The sequence below is a fragment of the Lonchura striata genome, chromosome Z (genome assembly GCF_046129695.1).
Source record: "Lonchura striata isolate bLonStr1 chromosome Z, bLonStr1.mat, whole genome shotgun sequence".
In the NCBI taxonomy this organism is placed as follows: domain Eukaryota; kingdom Metazoa; phylum Chordata; class Aves; order Passeriformes; family Estrildidae; genus Lonchura; species Lonchura striata.
This window is the reverse complement of record NC_134642.1, coordinates 56,238,676-56,262,168: the sequence shown is the minus strand read 5'-3', so window position 1 is coordinate 56,262,168 and position 23,493 is coordinate 56,238,676. Positions and strand designations below refer to the sequence as shown.

The 23,493-nt window shown below is 37.6% G+C and overlaps 1 protein-coding gene across 3 annotated transcripts in view; it reads left to right on the top strand.

Annotated features, from left to right (window-relative positions):
• Window positions 1-23,493, top strand: part of TNFAIP8 (TNF alpha induced protein 8) — a 55,567-nt gene that overhangs the window by 17,568 nt on the left and 14,506 nt on the right. Inside the window, exon 1 of one of the 3 annotated variants that reach the window (XM_021546189.2) lies at window positions 17,937-17,959. The exons of 1 other annotated variant lie outside the window; for it this stretch is intronic. Coding sequence is in view for 1 of the 2 variants with exons in the window: in XM_021546188.3 (XP_021401863.1) it covers window positions 18,183-18,213 (31 nt within the window). In the remaining variant the exon portion in view is untranslated. Of the gene's footprint in view, window positions 1-17,936; window positions 17,960-18,059; window positions 18,214-23,493 lie in introns of those variants that run through there. One more of the 3 variants, XM_021546188.3, reaches the window with a different exon arrangement.

Here is a 23,493-nt window from a genome sequence, read left to right as displayed (position 1 = left end):
ACCTGTTGTTCATTATATATATATTTATATATACAGGTTTTTTATATGATGTCTGAATTTGAAAAGATAGTTGTTTTCATGTGACCTCCTTTTAAGATAGCCATTTCTGAATAATGTTTCAGTTTCTTTACTCTCTCTTTAAAAAGCATGCCATTACGTGGAGTGCTGCTGTAAACCAAGAGGCAGTAGTAGTTGGTCAGATCACTTATTTACCTCTCCCATTCCCCTTATTGTTTGCTATTTTGAAGTTTTCCTAAATTACAGATGTAAATTATTCAGCCTCAAGTCCATATTATCATCATCATCATCTGCATATGAGAGTTTTGTGAGAATTTTGTAGTGTGGATTCTGAGATATTTTTAGGAAGGGTGTTTGATCCTCTCTATATCAGTTTTAGAAGAATGGGGTTTTTTTGAGCACTCAGTACTTGATAGAGCTTAGCTTTGTTTCTCAAGCATTAACTTACATACCTGAATAAACTGCCTTTCACGAAGGCTTATGATCCATTATGTGTATGTTGGGCCACTGTAGTGTGTGGCATTTATTGTGCCACTTGTCACAGTGAAGTGAGCTTTACCCTGCAGTGCAGGGGAATTTGACCCAGTAGTGCCTAAGTACAATGGATGTATGGAAAACAAAAGAAAATATGGAAGACACCGAAGTTTTTTTCCATTAATCTTAGCTGCTTATATAGCTGTGTTTAATTATTCATTTTGTAGTTAACTCTTATGAATAGGTGTCTCTCAGGGTCAGCAGTGGCAGGTTTGCATTGCAGGATGTGTATGAGAAGGGCCGATGTAGCATCTGCAAGCCACATGTGTGTGCATTGGCTGTTGTGTATTAGAAAATACTTTGCTCCATAAACATCTGACTAAATATATCTGTAGCTGACATACATGTACATGTCAAAGTATTTTTGTGTTTCTACTAGCAAACATACAGAGTTTTAAAAAATATTCTTCCTTAGCAGTTGTTTAATTTTTTCTGTGTAGCTTTTCAGTACAAGTGGAAAGTCAGTCAGTACATGTGAAGGAAGGCCTGAGATTGTTCAACATACTTGAAATATTAACTAAGGGATGAAAGCTGGTAGTCTTAAATCCTGATCTTCAGTCCCCTTTTCAAAATACATGAGAAAGCTAAAATGTTAGTATTTCTTAAGCTCGTTAGAATGAATAATGAGTTTTTGCTATAGTTTTTTGCTTCTCTAAAATCCACAATACAGAAGGTGATTTGAAATAGCATTTGTTGTGACGGAGGTATTTCAACAAAACAGGACAATCCACAGAAGCCAAGATGATGTGGTTTTCTTCTCTATTACAGTTGTATTGAATTATCTACTGAACCAGAGCGCTGAAGACATAGACGTATGGTTTTACTGTTCAGGATTTTCCCAGTTCCTTCAAGAGATGCTTGAAGAGTAGATTGTTTAGGGATTTATTTTTTCCTTGACATAAAAGAACAAAACCAGATATTTTGCTTGCCTTGTAAATTAATACAACTTCTTCCTAATTTCAGGTTTACAGTACAATATAAACAGATAACTCCTATTTTTATATACCTTAACTACTGCAAATTAAAACAAATTATTATTAAGTGCTATAAGTATTTCAAATAACTTTTGTCTAATATTACAACATTTAAGCTGACTCCAATACTATTCCAGAAGATCACCTTTTTTTTGAATTTTCCCTACAAGAGGTGCTGGAGTCCCAACAGCAAGGATAGAGTTGTGCCCTTGAGGAGTTCCCCTTCATTTTCTGTACTGTCTTTGAAAGAAATTAAGCCAGAATTTAGCAAACACTGCATGTCTTATTTAATGTTACGACCAGTTGTACTTGTCCATATATTCACAAAAGGAAGCAGTGCTGTTGCTTATAGAGACTGTCTTCATTCTTTGCCTCCAACTGCATCTCAGCACCACATCTTTGGACTCCTGCCAGAAAGGATGTGGTTTTTTTCTTCTGCTGCTCTGCATTTGGACACAGATTGTAAAATTTCCATTTAGTTGCAGCTGTATGATGATGAACATCCCTTCTCATGTTTTTGATATAGTGGAGTGTGTGATGTCATCAGCTGATACAGTATCTCATGCCATGTTCTCCATAAAATGATGCAGGGCATTAGAAGTCCCTGACAAAAGCTGGGATTGATGTTCTGAGAATTCTAAATTCTTTCTGGATGCTGCAAGGCAAGACAAGATTTTGTAGAGGATTGACCCATCCAGATTTGGATTATGTGGAAGCTGCTTTCCTCAGCACAGCATTTTTGTGTACCTCTGCACAGCAGTTCCATGCAGTGTGGAGGGATGTCTGCTGTTTCCAAACTGAAAGAACAACTGTCATGCTTCAGTGTTGACAGTTAGCAATCATAATGTATCACATAAACAGAACTGTGAGATCTTTATCCTTCGTAGGGAAGTCAATGACTCTTGAAAGGTTGTCTTACAAGATAATTCAGTATGATTAAACATCTGGGCTGCTAATGAGAGACCCAGCACAAAAGCTGAAAAAAACAGAATTTGAAATAAGTAGTCCTAAGCCTTACCTTTCTTTTTGACTAAAGAAAGTAGTGGCTTTTCAGTTTCTGAGCCCATGAATTCCTAGCACCACAACTGGATGCCTTCCCCCCTTCTCAGTCTGAGGTACAAGTTCCTACTGAGCATTTCTGCCTCATCTTCGGAAATACTCAGAAGTCCTGGGGATGCTGGAACAGCTTCCCTTCCCCAGTACTTACCCTTATCAGCTAGATGGTTTTATCCTCATTAATGTGGGGGTTTCTCAGCCCCATGAGATTTGCTTGTCAGTTTTAAACAATGGGGTAGCCAACACATGCCACTCCATGTCTTCCTGTGAGGCCTCAGTTGAGTTCCTTGGTATTTTCCTGTTTCATGGGGCACCTTAGCCAGGCCTCAAATAGGCACTGATGTGTTTTACTAAAGAGTCTTTCAAGGCTGCAGCCCTGAGCAACATGGTTCCTCTGGAGCAGAAGTGGGGTGTGCACATGAATGAGCACTCACCTGAAGAAGATGTGAGGGCTGTTTATTGATAACTACAGATAACTCCAGATGCATTCCATATCTGTATTCACTGTCCTCTGTCATTTTGCCTCAAGTGCTGTCAACTGATTTTGATATTTAAAGTTGTAAAGAAAAGAGTATAGCAGCATGATCCAGCTACTACTGTCTGCGTGAGTAGACAGTATCTCTGTCAGCCAATATATTGGTTACTGATAACACAAACATTTAGGAATACAGCAATGTGGCATTTGAAAGCACTTTGTTTTATGGATGAAGTGTGCATGTCTTAGGGCTATTTCTGAACAGCCAACCAGGCAGGCAGTTGTTTAATACTGCTATCTTATTTGAGTAAATCAAGGTTTATGCAGACCAGAATGATAGCACAGGCTTGTGATGGGGTGCTGAATATATTCAAGTGTTTGGCCTAAAACTAAATTACTTAATATTTGTAATGAAACTGGTCCCCAAAAACTAGTAATCACGTATATAAAAATAGAAATACGTATTTCACTTTAAGAGACTATGAGGTATTGCAAATACAGTTAAACAGGAATCTTAGGGGTACCTTCACAGATGTTAACTGTTGATGTTTTTTATCACTACCTGGACTTTATCTTTCATTATGTTGCTAACCCTTTTTCCTTTCCTGGAGGTTTATCAGACGCTTTGATCAACAGCTTATCTCTGGTTCAGTGCAGAAACAGATACTATTTATTTGTTGGGGTTGGCAGTTCTGCTGAGATGCAAAAGATACAGTTTCATTTGTGTTGTTTAGTCAAAATAACATTTATATCTAGTTTGAGTTTTAGTATTAACTGTCTGTGAATAATTAACTTACCTGTGCAGCCAATTTTAGAGCAGACATTTGTAGTTACAGTGTTTCTACTGTATGAAAGCAGCAGCAGGTGAAATGAAAATTCTGTAGCTTTATACATGAGGGTTTTGCCATAAAACATTTGGGGAGGAAAGAGCTGCTGTGTTATTCACCACGGTACTTCAGCACACAGCCCTGGGTGTGACATCAGCACCCTCAAAAAGAGCTGACCAGTTTACGTGGGATTCACAACCACCAGTAGATTGGACAAGGACTTCCTGGTGATCAGTAGAAGCTGACATGCAGTAAGTCCTAGCTCCTGTCTGGAGGAAGGAAAGGTAGTACCTGTGTCCTCCAAAAAATTCATATCTTGGACCTCTGAAACAAGACTTTTGTGTGAATGGAGACTGTCAATACATTAAACTGGAGTAAATATAATCTGAGATTTGTTCATTTCTTTATATAATTATGTTAGAAATAGCTTCAAGGTGATAAAAAAAATTTATTACTTCAGATCTCTACCAATGTCAAGCATTTGTAACCCTGTTCAGTTTTGATTTAATTTAGAAACCAATTGGTAGGAAGGCATAAGTAGATTTGAGTTGGAGATCAGATAAAATGAGCATAAATCTCTGTGGTCATCAAATATGTAACTTTCTTTCAGATCTTTGTTGCACAAACATGATTAACTGAGTGGTTTCTGGTTGTTGTGCACATTGGCCCTGTGTACATCTAGTTCTGTGAAGAATTTTACAGCTGCATTTAGGAGAAAGAGTCGGCATTGATGTGCAAAGGATAAATGTTCATAGGTACCACATTTCAAAGGGTCCGGAAAAAATAGACAGTGCATTCCCCAAGGTGCTCCATGTGTGTGTGGTCAGCGAAGGCTCTGCAGAATCTGTGTTGCCCACAGACATACAGGGGCTGGTGACATTTGTTACACCTTATGAGTTGAAAATGCAACATTTTATGATGAGTGTACCTGCAAGCTTCTTAAACACTAGAGAAATAAAAAAATGTATCAAGTTCACAAATCTAAGACAAAGCTACAGTGTTTATCATCAGTCATCACAAAATACCAATTTTGAGTAGTAATTTTTTAAAAAAAGTTACATTCTTTTTCTTGACTTTCATACTTAGATTTCTTTATTGATCTTAAATACTTGCATATTTTAGTATAGTAGTTATTTTTTTCCAGTATTTGCCCATTCATTCACTATTAAATGTTTGTATTTCACCCATTTCTGATAAATATTGGAATAAATATCAGCCCACTATGGGCAAATTGAAACTTTTGTTTCTTTCTTGCAGTCATTAGGGCCAAAACTGTTCTTGTTTTTATTTTGTCGTGCCTGTGATTTTTGCAGAGCTTTCACTTCTTAACCCCTGATCCAAGTTGTTTGATAGAGTGATATATTTACTTCTAGATTTACAGGTATCTACATATGGAGACTACTGTATTTAAATTCCAGAGAAATTTTGAAAAGAAATTAGATTATTTGTACAGGGACTATTGAAGAGCTGTCAAGAATTGCTCACAAGCTTGAAGGTCAGTCTGCATTTACAGTATAAACTGTGGAGTAAAACACAGTTTCTTTACAGTAGCACAAGTATACTTACAGTATAAACTGTGGAGTAAAAACCACAGATTATGAAAGCAAACTTCCAGGAAATGGGGAAATATGATGGCCTTAGTATTATGTTGCCCAAACATACTCACTGTTTACTATCAGGTAAGTTCCTGCTGGCTTTTTCCTGATGTTAAAAACAAACTATGTTATGTGGATGTTGAAATTATGTGTTTTGGGAAGGCATTGCATTAGCTTTGAGTCAAATATATTTGTAGCCTGGCCTCATAATGCCACATTTCATCTCTGCTTTATTATTCATCGACTGGACTTGCTACTGTTTTCTACATAGAGACAACTGCACTGAGATCAAGTAAGAATGTTTGGTTATAAAAATCCAGTTTGCATGAAACAGCTGTATAGCCAAGTGAACATATGAGCTTTGTGCTAAATAGATACTATTTTAGTGCTTTCAGTTAATGTGTTCTTTACTACTGTTCTCTTAGTTTCACAGTTAAGACAAGTGTGTCATGTCTGGCATTTGGTAATGGAGATTTGCTTTTTCAATTTCACTTACAGAGATGAAGAACTTGATAACTTTACATTGGTTTAATATACAGATCAAGATTTTGGGGAAAATTTTACTTGCTTAGATAGCATTGTTTTGAGTAAAGGTATGTTTTAAGTAGTGGCAGTCCCTGCTTAATCTTTTTTCATAAGGAATGCAAATGCATTTGCCATACATTTAGGATTAAATTATCTAAGGCAGCCAGGAAGTAGAAAAGGTAGATTTAGTAATTTTTGTTTTCATACCCATCTAAAAACATGTTAGGCAATTGTCTCTACCCAACACTGATTAAACTAGAATATCCTAATTTTTCTGATGGCATCTCTGTTACTATAAATTGGCTGCATAGGAAAAAATATTGAAGAGGGATGCCCCAGATAACTGCAGTTTTACAGTGGACACAGAAACAACTATTACCTAATGTTATGTATGCCATCCTTTATATATCCCTTATACATCCTTTATACATACTTTATACTTTTGCCACCATTTGAGTTGCTCTTCATTTTCAAAAGAAAAACATCTTTTGAATATCTGAATTCTCACAAAATTAATGAGACACTGTCTTTTTGTGGAGATAAGATAAAAAAAATCTTAATACTTGGGGATGTTTTTCAGACCTAGTTGAGGTTGCACATGCAATCTTTATACATGGCATTCCTGGTTTTTGATGGGTGTTTTAATTCAACACTGTGCCCCCCAATAATCCACCACCTCTGCATGCAAAACAAATCCTGCATGTCTCATAAGAGGAAATGCTGGCACTAATTTTGCTTCTGGGAAGTTGAGTTACAGGTAACTCAACACATCCCATCCAAAGGGGAAAAAAAAGAAGCTTACCACTATCCCATTTCTGGAAAGGCAGGATAGGGAAGGGAAAAACATAGAGGGCAGAGCAGGTCTGAATGAAGTCATTGCAGGCAGAAGGTGGGAGCAAGGAGTGAGCCTCATGAGTGACATAATTATATCCATACTTTGAAGTGATACTTCAAAATTTAGTGTGGTTTCAAATTCATTGGTCCAAGCTGTTACCACTAGATCATGTGCTGTATTGCTATGGTAATGTAGTTATCCTCTAGATATAACTAAGTTTTTTTCAAACTAATCTGAGTTTTGGATTAGGAAAAATGATAGGTATTTTGGACTGCTACCTGGTGTTTTGCCAGCGGATTTCAGGTGATGTCCACTGCTTCAGAAGCATTTAGTTCTTCAGATTTGCCATACCAGCATGTACAAAACACAACTGCAGCCTTTCTGTGTGTTGCAGTGTAAAATGCTATTTCAGGGTTGAATGGGAAAACTCTTGCTTGACATTTTAGCCAGCACTTTCCTGCTCTGTTCCCTAGATGAGCAAAACTCATTCAAGAATCCCTGCTCTTTTTTAATCAGGGTGCTGTTGCCACCTCGTGGCATTGGCCAAAACCAGTAGCAAATGCTTCATTACCTACATCAATCGCTGACGTGTCTAAGAGAGATGGATGTGGGGATGCATAGAGGGGGGCAGGTGGGTCTCTTCTAAGAGACTTGACTGCAGTTCAACTCTCAGAAGTTTGTTTCATGGGATTTCTGGTCCAAGTGCCACATTTCTTGTGTGCAGAGTCAGTGGCAGTCTTTGTTCTTTCCTGTGTCCCATTTATTTATTTTCTAGTGGACAAAGATAGTAGCTATTGTCCATATTGAGTCTTAGATTTTGGAAAGACACTTTAAAGTCCTAAACTTTTTTGAAGAATTGCAGAAGCACAGCCCTGATAGACCATTTGCCTGAACAAGTAAACCATCTTAAGTATGTGCCATAATTCAGCTTTCTGTAAACAAGATATTGAGCAACAAGAGTAAGAAGTCTTGTTCAGATCTTGTTATCCACTTTTTTTTTTCCTTTGGAAACTGAATACTTGAAATAGTTCCTGAAAGTCTTGCAATAACTCTTTGAAGTACTATTTAGTTTGGCTGAGCTCCAGAGTGCAAATTCTGTTGTTATTGTTGCTGAACCATTTGCAGGGCTGAAGTATGAGTTTCCTGTAAAATGGATAAAATTATTGAGAAGATAGACACAGTTCATGTGGAGTCCAGCAAAATTCTGATGTGTATTGTTAGTTTGTCTTTTTTTTTTTAATTGTAACTGAGAGCAATCAGTAGAAGTCCAATAATGAATTTTTAATGCAATGTGGAAATGCTAACCAGAATTTACACATGAAATTTGCGTGAACATTGCTCACTAATGCAAGCTTGCTTAATAGAAGGAAAAATGAGCAAGATATGGATTTTCAATGGTTATAGCTAGATTAGAAATCATCAAAGACCTTATTTTTGAGACAAATGCTTAATTTTAGCTGTAATTAATTTATCTTATATTTAAAAAAATGAGACCTACTTGTGGTTTAAATTCTCCCAACCAAAAAAAAAAAAAAAAAAAAAAATTAAAGCTTAGCTATATATATCCTGTGAATGGACACCACATGCCTATGCTGGCATGGCACATGGAGAGGAAGAAGATAAAGATGGTGCTGCTCTTCTCACTTAGACCAATCTGAAGTTCTGTCTTCTAAAGTGTGATTTAGTTATGACCATAAACTAGAAAAAGCAAGTACTGTAAGACTTCCACAAATTATGAGTTCCTGAGTTTCTTTGGGTGTTGAAATTCCAGCACTTGTTCAACAAAGTCATAGTTAATATTTAAAAAAAAGAAAAAAAAGAAAAAAAAAAAAGACTGCTCTTGCAAGTGTTCCTCTAAATTCTTTGTGGCTTCAGTCTAAGCTTTATGCAAATAATAAACTGATTTAAAGCCAGTTTGGAACAAGCAGAAATCAATATGGTTATTTGAAGGAATACTATATAATTAGGTACGTCTGGCTTGGGAATGTAAACTACAGCTAAACTCAATTTTAAAGAACAAACCCTGCTTAGGTTTAATATCCATTTAAATCTCTCTTTTAATCTCTTAATTGAATTTGTACTAAAAGGAGATTATTCAATAGGTATTTTTTAAAGTTTGTTTAAATTTGAATTTTTTTTTAGATAAGATCTCCATTTGATATGCAAGTGGTGTTTTAACTGTTTGCATGATTAATATCTTTGATGTCTTGGAGAAAAAGGGCATTGTTTGATTGTTACACATTAACAAAACACCTGAATTGTGTGCTTGGGACTAGAACACAGTCCTCCCAAACTTGAGACACATGTGTTTTCCCACATGTGCACCACTTTTATATGAACAGAGACTTTCCTTTTTTAAAGATAATTTTCAGTTTCCTGTTCTTTCAGCATAACAAAAAAAAAAAACCAACAAAAAAAACCAAGCCATTATTTACCATACACTCTGGTAGCACTGTTTAAAATGTACTGTATTTAACACTAGTTCAGGCACCTTGGTATTGAGCTCTTTTTGATTTTTGGCTATGCGATACTAGATTTTCTGTTTGTAATTAAAATATCCCTTTTCAAGTAAAATTGTTGTACCACTGTGTTTTGGTGCACAGGCATCCGGCAATACTGCTTCTGTCTTGCTGAGAGCAGATCTGGTGTAGTGTCTCATCTCATGGCCTGTGGTGGTTCTGTCAGCAGCTTCTGTAGCACACTGACTCCCTCTACTTGTCTGGGGAAACTGTGACATTGTGGTGTGATTTCTGTTTTCAGAGCAGGGATTTTTTCAAATCTCTGTTTTTGGTGCTCTGCCCCTCAGATTTCTTAGGCCTTGCTTTTATTTTTGTAAAGGCTGCAACATAATATAGTAACACAAATATCTCATAAGAATTATACCATAAACTACTGCTGGGAAGCTTATTTTCCTGTGCGATCAAACTACAAAACTAGGTCTGATCTGCTGTTCTCTTCACCAGATCATAGAATTGCATTTTCCTACCTCTGTTCTTGCAAGGTCACATTTTCTCCAGTGCTGCTCTTTGCTTGGTATAGCACTGTTGGCAGGAGCAATTTGTGTGGTCCTGTTACAAAACCTTAAAAAAGTTCACTGAAAAAAGTGAGCTTTTCAATGTTCACCTAAAAAATTGAAAATAGTGAGTGAAATATTTGCTATTTGACGAAACAATGCTATAAGCCAGTGTAAGTACATGTTGCATGCTTTTGTGCAAGGCCCTCAAAAAAGCCCTTTTTAACTTCCACCACAACTTGTATGAAATTCCCAAACCACCAGCAACTGACTATCTCCTTGTGGCAGCAGCTCTCTTATAACTTTCCCAGAATACATCATTCTGAGAAAGGCTGTAAGGAGATCAGAGAAAAGAATAAGAAACAATTCTTATCCTAACTTGCTACACCTGGTATTGTGAACATGTAAAATGTGTTACAGAAATTTATTTACCAAAGGGTGGTTTCTTAATTAGCCAATGGTAATAGTATTTGAAGTAAAAAACCAATTAAGTCCACATGTAGCAAGTCAGGATATAAAAAACAGGTAAGTTTCTTAATAAAAGAAACTCATCAACCTTCTATAAATACATGGAGTCTATACCAATTATTACCCCAGCTGGGGCCTGTTACTGTGACACCTCCTCTTTGTGGATAGCTCTGCTGGTTTTGGCCATGGTAGAGTTAATTTTCTTCATAGTACCTAGTATGTGTCAGTGTTTTGGATTTCTACTGGAAACTGCATTAGTACAGGGGTATTTTCCTTACTACTTGCACAGAGCCAAGGCCTCTTCAGCTCCTCACCCCACCTCACCAGCAAGTTGTTCGGGGCTGCACAAGAAGTTGAGATGGGACATAGCCAAGACAACTGGCCCAAACTGACCAGAGGGATATTCCAGACCACATGGTGTCGTGATCTGCATATGAAACTGGGGGAAGAGGAAGGAAGAGAGGGGCATTCGGAGCAATAACATTTGCCTTCCCAAGTCACTGTTTCCTGTGATGAAGCCCAGCTTTCTTGGAGATGGCAGAACACCTACCTCCATGCCCATAGGAAGTGGTGTATTGTTCTGCTTTGCTTTTTGTGTGCAGCTTTTGCTTTGCCTATTAAACTTTCTGTATCTCAACCTATGTGTTTTCTCACTTTTGGCCTTCCAATTCTCTCCTTTGCCCTCAGGTAGGAGTGAGCAAATGGCTCTGCGGGGATCAGTTGCCAGCTGGGGCTCAGCCATCACAATAAAAACCAAGCCATTGAATGTTATTTGATATATTTGCTCTTGAGAAATCGTATTATGCTTGCTTATGCAATGAAAATTTGTCTTCACTAACTGCTAACTTCTGGATAAGTTAGCTACTCTCAGTGCACAATATGTATGTGACTGATTTTGAAAGGAAAAGGATGCACCAGTGAAACTCTTTCTGAGCTTAGAGTCTTGTACCCTGGCAATGTGCTGTTCTGTAACAAATAATGATCATTGTAAGGTTGAAAGGTAGGGATCAGTCTGACCCATCATCCCATCAGGCCTGTGCTGAGTCTGATAATCCAACAATTAATGAGAGATGTAGCTAAAATTTATGAAGAAAGCTTCATTTTGAGACTAACTTTTAACCACAGGAGTTTTTGAGTACAGTCCACAATAGCTTAAAAACAACTGTTGTCACTATTTGGAAGCTTAAAATACCAGCATGTTTGTGTCAAGAGCCGCAGTTTGGAAGATGCACGCTGCATGCTATCTTGACAGTTTGCAGGGTAGTTGTTACCACATTGTCTTTTTGTGCTGTCAGCTCTGAATATTTATAAATGTGGTCAGCACCCATCATGCTGCTTTTTCCAATCCCTCACTTGGTAGGCTTGTTGTAAATTCCTTCTTCACCCCATACTGTTGCTCATTTGGCTGTTTCATTGTCAAAAGGAGGTCTTCAGACACACTTTTGTACATCTTACTCTGTGGTGAAGCTCGAGATTTTACTCACTCTGAAGGGCCACACCAGCAGTGTGGTGTTGGTTCATTCAGCACCAGATTTGTCATATTTTGCTTTTACCTTTTGGAAGTGAAAGTATGGACAGCCCTCAGACCAACAGTAGCAGGTGTAGAGTGGATGTTTTAACAGAAAGGTCTAGAAAAAGGAAAGAAGGGCAGCATGGCGGGTGAGGAGAAGAATAGAATGAAGTGCTGGATGCCAAGCATGGTGCAAATGCCATTGAATGATCCCCTAGTAATATCACCAGGTGACAATTAAATGTTTTTATAATTTGTTAACTTATAGTTGTTAAATTCTATAATTTATTAAGCACATGGTAGAAGAACACGAGAGAGTATCATTCATGGGTTTCCCCAAAAGGTGGGGGTATTGTAAGTGTTTCAGCAAGTGCTGAAACCAGACCTTCTGCATGCATCTGAAGTGTGCTGAGCAAAGGGGAAAAAACGAGTTAAGGAATAATGAGATCAACGATCAGACCAAACCCAGGAGTACACATATTTTTCTGATTTGGATTACAGCTCAACCTGCTAATATTTTATTTATTTTGTTTCTTTGGCCTTCAGTGGGCTGAATTTTCCTAAGATAAAAACAACCTGATAGTTTATGTGCATATAGAAAAATTGGTTTAAATTCTGCATCATATGTAACTGAGATGTTAAAATTGTACTGTTATATAGAATCCCTGAATACTGCTGAAAACAGTGGTTTTGACTTTATTCATAAGATAAGTATGGTCTAGTTTATCTTGATGTATGTCTTGTTTATGGTAGAAGATAAAAGAGTAGTAAAGGCTGGTTACAGCAACAGATGAGCTATTGTAACTAACATTCTTATTTACAGAGCTATATAAACCGTGCTATTAAAAACATACAGCTAATTAAGATATTTTTTTTTACTCAACTCCAAAACAATTAAATTGCATAAGAGTTGGAATTTGTTTTTGCTGTGCTCACACCTCACAGACAGTGCATATTGCACTTTCTTTTGCAATACTAGAAGTAATACAGCTACAGATGGTGTTGCTTTACCTCTGTGTTAGGAAATAACTTTAAAATAAACTTCTTGGTTTGCCTAGCTTGCTTGGTCTGTTTGCAACTGTTTAAGTGCGTAACTGAAAGCAGAACAACTTAGATAAAGTGGGCATAATACAATTCTTTGTTTCAGCAAGAAAGCTTGAAACTTCACTTTTTTTTCTGTGACACTACCACTCTGTCCACACTCTCCCCATGCCCCATCCTGCATATGCGATGTCTGTGTGCAGCCTCGTGCCCTTGTGTGGCATCATCAGAAGGCACAGACTGCAAATCAGCACTGCACCCTTGGGCACCTGAGAGCTTGGCAGGTGGATTTCTGCATCCTGGGAGAGGAGATGGACAGTGCTGGAAGAGGCAGCAGATCCTGCTTTTGTGCTGCAAGATCTCAGTCCTCTGAGAGCTCACCCACCACTCTGAATTTATAGAGAAGTGCTAGAAAACAAAAATATTTCCTGTTTAATAAATCTGTGCATTTTGAAACTCAGTGCAATTGTGATCTGCCTGCCTGAGGAAAAGGTTGTAGTGCAACTGGAAGGAACGCAGGAAAGGAGCGAAGAAGCAAGTCAAGGGCACACCTCTGTGCTGTCTTTGCCTGCTTACTCAATCAATAGCTTCTATAAAAAGGTCTTTCAGGGAAAATCTGCAAGTTATTAAGGTATGACTTGCAGAAGCAGTTGTTATAGTTAATTTTTAATGATATCTCAGTGTGGCTTCCAGACTTGAATTTAACAGTTTTCCTCTTATTTCTATGAGAAAACAACAACATTATTTGTATGTTTTTTTCCTGAGATACTGTGTTAGTATCTGATTGCCCTTATGAGAGGTCAGCATGTTTGGAGATTCCCTACATGTATCCTACAGCAGACGAGGGTTCATACCCTTTTTTCAGGGTTTAGGTTTTAGGTTTTATAACAATCTTACATCTTGTTCCCTCTCAGAACATTAGTTTGAGAAAAATTCAAAACTCCTGAGAATTGATGAAATGCATTATAGTGTGGCACATAGTTCCCCAGTACATTTTGAAAATTGTGTACATAAAAAAAATGTGTGAGTAATTCAGGATAGTATCCAATGTTCTCCTTATCCTGTTTGAAAACCTGAATAATATATCTATAATCCACAAACATTGACCAACATCAGAAAATCTGTTAACCCAAACTCCTAGTGTCAGAAATAGGTACAACAGCTTATTACAGCTATAAGGAGAAATGGCAAAAGTTTTCCTTGTACTTTTCCTCTAGGAATTCTGACCTGCCTTCTGTGACATTATCTGTCCAAATGAGTGGTGGGTTTTAGGTCCTTCATTGTTGGAGGTTACTTTTGTTTTCTGTAAGAGAATCTGCCCAACAAATTTTTGTTGTGTCTACTGATCCTGTTCTTAGCGTTTTTGTCATTCTTTCTTTTGCCCCTCCTATTCCATATCACATGCAGTGTTTACTTTTACTTTTCCTTTTCCTCACAACTGGGAGTTTGGTGGGAAATCCAGATCTCAGCTGCTATCAGGGTCTGTCATGTGGCTTCAAGTAATTCAGTAAGTTACAGTCAGTTAAAGAGACACTGACTTAGGGAAAAGGACTGGTGACTATCATCTGTGTCAGGGGATTGAAGCTGGGCACAGATCTTATTTTTTTATTGTTTAAAGTCTGTAAACCATTGAATGTAACATTCTGGAAGAGCAGAAGATATGCACCAGAAAACTTTAATTATATTAACAAAATATGGGGAAGTTTGGAGTTTTTTTAAAAAAATCCCATGAATGTGTAAAGTCTGAAGAGTTGTGAACATTACCACATCCTTCTTTCTAGAATTGTTCTAGAGCTGTACAGGGTTTTTTTCTCACAGTAGAAGATTTAGTCTTGCTTCTGTGACAGCTGCCTCCTTTTGAAAGCTTCTTGCTGATACTTTTCTGGTAGTGGTGCTGCTTCCTCTTTTTTTATGAAACAAAATATTATAGTCTTTTTTGGCATTTCAGAGTCTTCTTGACAGCAATTCTAGCACCTTTTTCGCTTTTTTTGCTGCTAAGATGCCTATTATTTCTGTTATAAAATGCATCACTGTATTTGCAACTTCTGTCTCTAAAAATCCTTCTGTCTCTGACAAATCCTTGTGTAAAGAGAGTGAAGTGTATCGCTTCAAGAGCTGTCTCAGAATGGATTGTGATACAAAAAATAAACAGGGTTTTGAGCTGGATGGGGTTTGTCTGACCCATCCTCTCACAATTCCCCATGTACTACTGTAGTAAAACAGGGGTTGGCTCTAATCTGCTCTTGCTGTGGTGACCCTCCCTTAGGGTTTTGCAGAAGTCAGGACAATTTACAAATTATGAGTTAAAAGCCAAGCCAAACCAAAACTAGCTAATTTTTTTTTTTTAAAGTAAAACTAAATGTTGGGTGCTTTTTTTCTGCAGAGAAGTGTTGAAAGGACCTTGTCTTACCCAACTTTGATGTTTTTGGGCTTTTAGCCACTGAAGTATGTCAGCCCATTTTTGTTTTGTTTTGTTTCTTTTTTTTTTTTTTTTTTTTTTTTTTTTTTTTTTTTTGTGGTGTTGCACAGATAATTTCAATTTCCTGTAGGAATTCTGGCATTCTCTCCACGACAGTGTCTGTCCAAGTGTGTGGTGAGTTTTAGGCCTTCATTGTAGGAAGGTACTTTTCTGTAAGAGAATCTGTCCTATTAAATTTAGCTGCATGTACTAATTATGTTTTTGGAATTTTTGTCATTCTTTTTTTTTGTCGTTCCAAATCACAGTTTACAATTAAAGAGGAATTTTTGGGTGTTTCCAGGCTTTTTACTTGCCATGGGATCCAGATTAATTTGGATACTTTGATATATGTCACTTCCCTGTAGATGTAGTGTCATCTATTACCCGGACTCCAGGGTTTTTCACAGACTGCTTAATTTTGACCTGCCTCATTCCATTACTGTTGCTGTCTTTTCTACGGAAAAGAATTAAAGTTGATTGGGTGCAGACTCTGAAAAAGGTGATAATGTCCTATTGTTGTATGCCAATACTAGTTCCTGCTTAACCTGAGAGCAGAAAATTACATACCTAACCAGTCTTTGGCCAGGTTAGAGTTTTTTCAGCCAGTGCATGTATTTTTAAGAAGTCTAACAACTAAAGTGAAAGAAAAACCAATTTCTTGAGTCTGAAGTGAGATCCTGTATGCAGAAGTAACAGTATGAGGAGATGTGATTTTGATTTTGTACGGAAAAAACTAAATAAAGTCACTGTTTTTTCATTATTTATCCAGTGAGGTATAAAGTTTCTGAGAGATTTGAGAAATCCTAATTTCCAGAACTTGCTGACATTTAATCACAAGTCTTATTATCTCTCTGTGTCTGTCTGTCATCTAAAATAACAAAAGCCACCCATCTAATATGTAAATCTGATCATGCAGGGATCCTGATGCTGGCTTATATTCCTATTTCTCTACAACACTTCCTTTCATTAAAGGACCCCAGAGGCTATTGCAGTTATTCTGAACTAACCTTATGTTTCTTTCCTGTTCCTTGTCTATTCTGTGTGAAGTTTTTGATTGGTTTTAATCTCCTAATTACCCTTAACTAGTACTTTTTTTTTTTTTACTTTATTTTTTTTTTTAATCTTGAAAATGTGACTTCTTTAGCTATTCCAGTGATATAGTTAGGGTAATATCCAGTTTCATTTTCTGTGCTTTCAAGAATGCAGTGTTGTACACCACAGGAGATGATAAGGCCTGAAGAAGACAGCTAGCTTCTTAAAGAATATCTTTAAGGAACCCATGGGCTTATATGTATTACAAAAGAAGAAACTGGCAATGTCACCAAAAGCCTTTAAATAAAATGAAATCTTTCCTAGGTGTGGGAGGAGTGCATGCAAAGGACAGTCCTTGTAATAAAATAACTGCAAATAGGGTAAAAGTGCTAACATTCTGAAGTATTATTTACGCCAATCCACAGAGCAGCTTTGCTGTAGGTAAAGAATTCATACTGTATCTGTTACTTACAAGACCATTCTACTTATATCTGGTCTTCCCAGCTTTGTGAGTGTTTAAGCCTTAAGTAGTACAAGGGAATGTTACAATCCGAACTGTTTATTTTTTTTCCTCTGTGCCTCAGTGCAGAGCAGCTAGCAGCTTTGGCTCTTTCTGACTTCACCATGAAATACAAAAACACTTACTTCTGCTTGACTCCAGTAAGACATTCGCTAACTGTTAATAGCTGTTAATGATGTTACCTCCTGGAGACCCTACAGCCCTTCAGGTCCACACATTTAAGCTTGTGAGACAGAGAGGTAGGTGGGAATTTGATTGCATGTTGGAACTGGCAGTGCCATCAGGCCTTCACTTGAGGCACCACACCTCTCCTTTTGTCAGAGCACTCATGTTTCCAGCGAGGTTTTGTCCTGTTCACTGTGCTAAAAATCCATTAAATGAGTAAGTAGGGAAAGAAGGTTCCCTAGGACAATGATTTTACTGGAAGCTGTGCTGAGAACGGGCTTCCAAGTAATTCCCCTGATTTTGCACTGTATGCATGTGTGACGCATCGCGAACTGGGAGGTGGCTGCTAAAGACCCCTGATTCCTTGCTGTAAAACTGTATCGTGTTCAATCTTTTCTGGAAACTGTAGGACAAAGAATTCAGATCCAGATGGCACCACGCACTGAGCATGAGTAAAAGGAAACTATTTTGCCTAACTACCTGAAAGAAGGTTGCTACTTCTCTTCTTTAAGCACCTATTAAGTCATCCAGAATTAGTCAGTCTAATTACGGAGGCTGCAGAAGTAATTCCAGATAGCAAACAGTGTTAAAATGTACAATTTAGGCTTAAATTCTATTAATCTATTTAAAATAGATTTTCCTGCAAGTTAAGGGAGCCCCAGTGTGATTGTCAGACATGGAAATCAGACACTGACTGCTCTGAACTCAGGGCTTTTTTGGCCTCTCCTCCTTGCTTTCTCATACCACGTTGGCAAGCTGCAACAAGTGAAAACTCCACCCTTCCTACAGACTGGGGAGAATAAGCTTCATAAACGGCAGCAGCTGCCGAGTAAAATCGGGGTTTCTCTGAAGGTGCTGGTTTCTTTCAGTCGCTGTGAGCAGCTGAGAAAGGGGTGGGATCCTTTTCAAGTAGGTTAGTTGTGATTTGCTGAATTCGTAGACATTTCCCCTCAAAACCCCAACCGTCTCTCTCTCTTTTTTTTTTTTTTTTTTTTTTTTTTTTTTTTTTTCTCCTCCTCTCCCCACTCTCCTTCCCTTCTGAGAGAGAGAAAGGGAGAGGGAGAGAAGTTGACTTGCGGCTGCATCTCAGCGCGCACGTCAGCGTTAATCTGGTCCCCGGAGCCTTGCCTGGCACCATGAGTTCGGAAGCCGATGAGCCCAAGGAAGGTACGGTTCTTAAATGTTTGTTTTCGCAAGGAAGGAAACACGCACGCTGCTTCTCTGAGCATGGAGGAGAGCTTCTGCTCTCTGCAGCTTTCGGGTATTCAGAGGGGAGGGGAAAAGGCCTTTGCAAAAGTGTTAGAAGTCCTGGCGATTTTGCAGGATATGAAGTGACCGAAGTGTTGGCACCCGAGGGGTGGTATCTGTCTGTCTCGGCAGTGGTAATTTACACACGTGGAGTACAGCTAAGTGTAAGAAACTATTTCAAAACACTGGTAGTCAAATGTCGAAAGAGGAAGATTTCTTTAATTTGGAAGCACTGTATTTTTCAGCAAAAGAGGAAGTTGCATGGGGAGACGTGAAAGGTCAGTATTTTGGGAATAAGGTTGATGCCACTTAGTTCCTTGCGGATGAGTGTTCGTATGTGTGCGTGTTAAAACAGAGTGCCAAAGCTACAGCGTGCTGCTGCTCCTGGACTGGAACGTGTGGAGGGGCTGGATGTGCTCCAACAAAAATGCAATTATTCCCTGGTGTTGATCGGGGGCGGGGGGGAGGGGGGGTGAGAGCGATTCGCATAGTGGGGAGCAAGCGGGGGAGGAGGAGGGAAATTTCCTGAAAGTGCCTATATACAAAAGAGCATTTATATAGATGAGGGAACAGGGCAGTGGTGGGATTGTATGTTGGATTTCTTAGAATAGAATTGTTGTTTCATGGTTACACAAAATCCAGTAGGCTGAGAAAAACAACTTAAAAAGCCCCACCAGAAAAGCAATCGATAAGGCGACGTAAGCATTTTGTATTTGGTGAAAACAATAATTTTTCGGAATGTTTCAGGTGGTTTTCCCCCCACAGTCTGTACAACTTCCTTCACTTGAATATAACATTACCAGGGGCATCTGTTTACTTGCTTAAAGGAGGATTTTGTTGATTTGCAAAAAGCTCTCCTTGCACTGAATCAGAATTAATATTAATAAAGATGGTAGGTAATGGAGCCAAATAACCTCTGTTTTGATAAGAATAATCTTTATATTTTTCTTCTTGTCACATGAACAGCTGAACCAAAAGGCAGCTTGTCTTGTTTTCCTTTTTTTCTTTTTTTCCAAGAAGATTCTGTAGGACAGATTTCTTGAAAGCAGAACTGTAAAAATTATTTCTCTATAGAAAGTTTGAAAAAGAGAATCTGTGAACATTCTTCCTCAGTTGTACAGCAGGAGAGAGCTGCTTGAATGCTATAGCAGGACAGATCTTCTGGTTTCATACAGGAAGCTCCAGACAGTTTTACAAAGCTGGCTATATTTGAAATGTAAATTTTATTGTTTGAATAAATGTCTTACTTTCTTAGATGACTCTGATTCTTAAAATCACATAGGTTTGCCTTTCTTTGCATTTCATCATAAACAGTTTGAGGTGCCAGGATTTTAATGCTGAAAGAAAAGCATTTGAAGCAGGTGTCTGAGACAGAAAAAATTGGTAGCTTTTTGATTAAAAATAACTTGGGGAATATATAGGTTTTTCTGTTCTTTGTTCTTAATGTGTTAGAATGGAAAATGAAACGGTAACCATTGTGGGAAGATGAGGTATAGATGTCACTGAGAAGGTTTTTCAGTCAGTCTGTAAACGTATCTCTGGTAATATATTCACATCTTTAAAGTAACAATTCAGAAAATGCATGAGAAAAGTTTGTATGTTAATAAAAACTGGGATTAACAGGTAAAAATGTAGAATTGCAGCTGTCACACTGCTTTGCTTAGTCTGATTTAACACTTATAAAATACTGAAAAATGCAGTCAAATACTGTATTGGTAGTGACCCAGTGTATGTAGCATAAAAAATAGAGTCTTTCCACAAACTCTGTTTCATTAAGAAACTTTGTTTCTTTGCATTAAAAAAATGGATGCTTCATAAATTCAAACTGAATGTGTCTCAGTCTTTTGACACTGAGGATATATAATTTTTAAGTGGTTTACCAAAGGGAAGGCTATTGATTTTTCTTTTAGGTTTAAGACTAAATGTCAGTCTAAAAGAGAAATTCTGATTTACCCACAAACTGTATGGTCCACCTAGGGAATCAGGAGGTAACTCCTGATTATGGAAGGAGCAGAAGGTACACTTGGACAATTATAGAACAGGTATTTTACCAGATTCTGTACATTTCAAGGCCAAAACTAGTGATGAAGGGTATAGTGGCTAATCTGCTACAAGTTGAAAAGTGAAAAGAGGAGAAGGCTACATGAGAAATGTTGGTTTAATCATATTTGTAAGCACAGGCAGATTTTTTTTGGTTAATACAGAGGTTCTCAGATGGCCATGAGCTAGTAAAGGGGTCTTTGAGGAGCTCTGAAGTTCAGTTGCAGCTTCCAGGTGTGACCCCCATGTGTTGGAAGATCAGCCTCAGTGAAAAGGACAGAGTGGAGTAATAACTTTGAACATTGTGTCTGTTCTGCCAATGATCTGATGCTGAAGTGAGCAATACTTCACTTTCAGCTACTTTATACAAGGGAATTGCAGTATTTGGAGAACATTGGGATGTCTGTAAAAGTAGATTTAGTGTGGATTATTTTAAAAATCTACATAACAAGGTCCAAGTGTGTAGGCTTTACTACTGTAAAAATGAACTATAGCCACTGTACAATGAAACCCAAAATCAAGGTCAATTTTGAATAGCTAATTCCGAAATATTTTCTTTTGCTAATTAATCAAATAAAGGTAGAGCATTTGACCTCAAGTAAAATCTAATTTTTTTAACAGGAAAAGAGACGAAAAAGACATTGCTAGAAGACAGCTATTACCTGGGTATATATCACACTAATTGCTGGATATAGGGTATGCAGCAGTGTTTGTGGGGTTTTCAGCTTCTGCCTTTGATGTCTTCATGGTCCATATTAGGAATGGTAACATGAAACAGGTTTTCTTTTCCTTCTGCCACGCTGCTCAGTAACTTCAGAACGATCTTTGTATTCGTCTGTATCCCACAATGGTGTGGTGAATATGTGCATCAATCTGTATTGCATTTACAGATTCCAGCAACTGTCATGATATAAATAACCCTGTCACATCTTCTTGTTTTCATTGCTTTCACCCCAGATGAAACAAATTGTGTGTTAAAGTCCCTAAGAAGACCATAGCATTTAACTGCATGGCATAATTTTATTCTGACGTTGATTGGTGGCATGTCACCTACCATGGAAGGTACCAAATGGTTTCAGGCTTTGATTTGACTGAACCCCTTTTCGAGATCTGAAGGGAATGTTATTAGTGCTGTTGTGTTAAAACTATGTATCACAAGTGCACCTTTTAAAATACAAATGGCAATACAAATCAAGATTGTGATGTGAATGCAATTCTTTGATAGAGGGAAGCAGTAATTTATGTAAAGTTCTGGAGAACTTCAGCCTCATTCTACATATTTTATGCTGTGTATTTAAAAAATAACAGGGGAGAAGTCTAATATCTCAATGGAAAAGTAAAATAATAACAGATATCAGAGTGAATGTAATATCTAGCCTATAAAATAATGCATATTTTGGTACAAACTCAGACACAAGTGAAAGTCTGCATTGTGCCTTTTTCATACTGAGTTTTGAATACTACATTTCAGCAGACAGAGAGATCACTGCATTCCTACAAGTGCTTGGGGATTTTTTTAGACATGATTAGCATTTTTTTAATCCAGATGAGATTACTGAAGAATGAGCTCACCTGTTTTGTTCCTTTTAAAGCTCAGAACAACACAGGGGTTATAAAATCACAGAGCAGTCACTGTTTCAAGAAATTAATACTCCCTCCTGTAAGTAGTCCTAGGTTTGCTTTGACATTTTGCAGTCACCTCTCACGTGTGAATGTTTTCCAAGCTAGAATTGTGTTCTAGACAGCAAATAACTGCTCTTGTGCTCCTCAGTACACTTACTCCATCAGTGGGACTCTGTAATATATCATTCTCCGTCCCACTAATTCCAAAACTAGCAATTGTTAGAACCATTTTTTATTTTATGACAATGGATGGGGAAATCCAAACTGTAGAAGTAGGGCACAGAATTAGTACTTAACCCAACAAATTTGATCACCTGAAAGATTAAAAAATATGGGTTTCCTTTGTTTCACCTGCTCTTGCTTTGCCTCCCTTATCAAAATAATAATCTTCATAAAACATTAGGGCCAGTGAAACAGAGGACTTTTGTTGTAGTAGTTCAGTGGATGTGTTATGTGTTAGAGATCTTGATTACTTTGATTACTCAATTTGAGAACTTTTTTTTTTTAATCTCACAGATAACTTTCTTACTGTTGATGAAGAGAATGAAAAGATAGCTGACTATGCATATCATATACACAGCTTTGTAAATCATAGCAATGCTTGACAATTTGGCTTTAATTGGCCAAATAATAATAATAAATTAATTGGTATTATTAATAGGACAGTGATAAGAAAAAAGTAACCCTCTAGTACAGGGAAGAAGCAACAAAGAAAATCAGCTTGTGAGAGTTTAGAAAGAATTATTACTGACCAGGTGCTGTAAAACCATATCACATATGCATAAGGAAAGCATCACCAGAGGTACAAAGAACAGGGCAAAAGGAAAACAAAGAGGCTAAAACATTAATGGAGAAGAAGCAATGGGAGATTTGGGGGAAGTAAGAGTACAGCACACAGGAACTGGTCGATTTTTTTTTTTTAAGTTTTGTTTGGTACGTGTAATGAAGCAAGATGCAGGAAATAAAGGTCTGTGAGGACAAAAACTGCCATGGTTTGTAGCACAGGTGCTGTGGCTTCATTCAGATGGACCCTTGAATCTATCAGTAAGAGCACTGACTTCAGGTTGTTAAGCCATAAGACTCTGTAAGAAGCTCTGCACCTCTTTCCTTTAAAACTGAAAGAATGGTAGTTTTTATTTTCCTGGCCACATCGGGGTTATCTTTGAGATAATCTGTTTGTGAGTGGATCAGATGGCCACTCTGATTGCTTTTCCTACAGGCACAGAATTTGATTAGTTGAACTGGTGTTTTTTTGTTGTATAACACATTTGGAAGTCCATATGCAGTAGTTGTTTTCGGCAGGACACTTTGTACCTCATGTATTTATTAATCTGTGCAGCTGGATCAGATGAGGAAGCTAGGTGGTAATTTGAGCACAGGCCATGGGATAAACATGGGCTGTAGCTGATAGATTACTTCAGAGAATCACTGAAACTTAACAGGTTAATCATTTAGCTGTGATTGTAGGGTTGAATGCTAGATTGCTTTGAGAAAATTCCATTAATATAATTATACTATGCAATCAAGTCTTTTAAT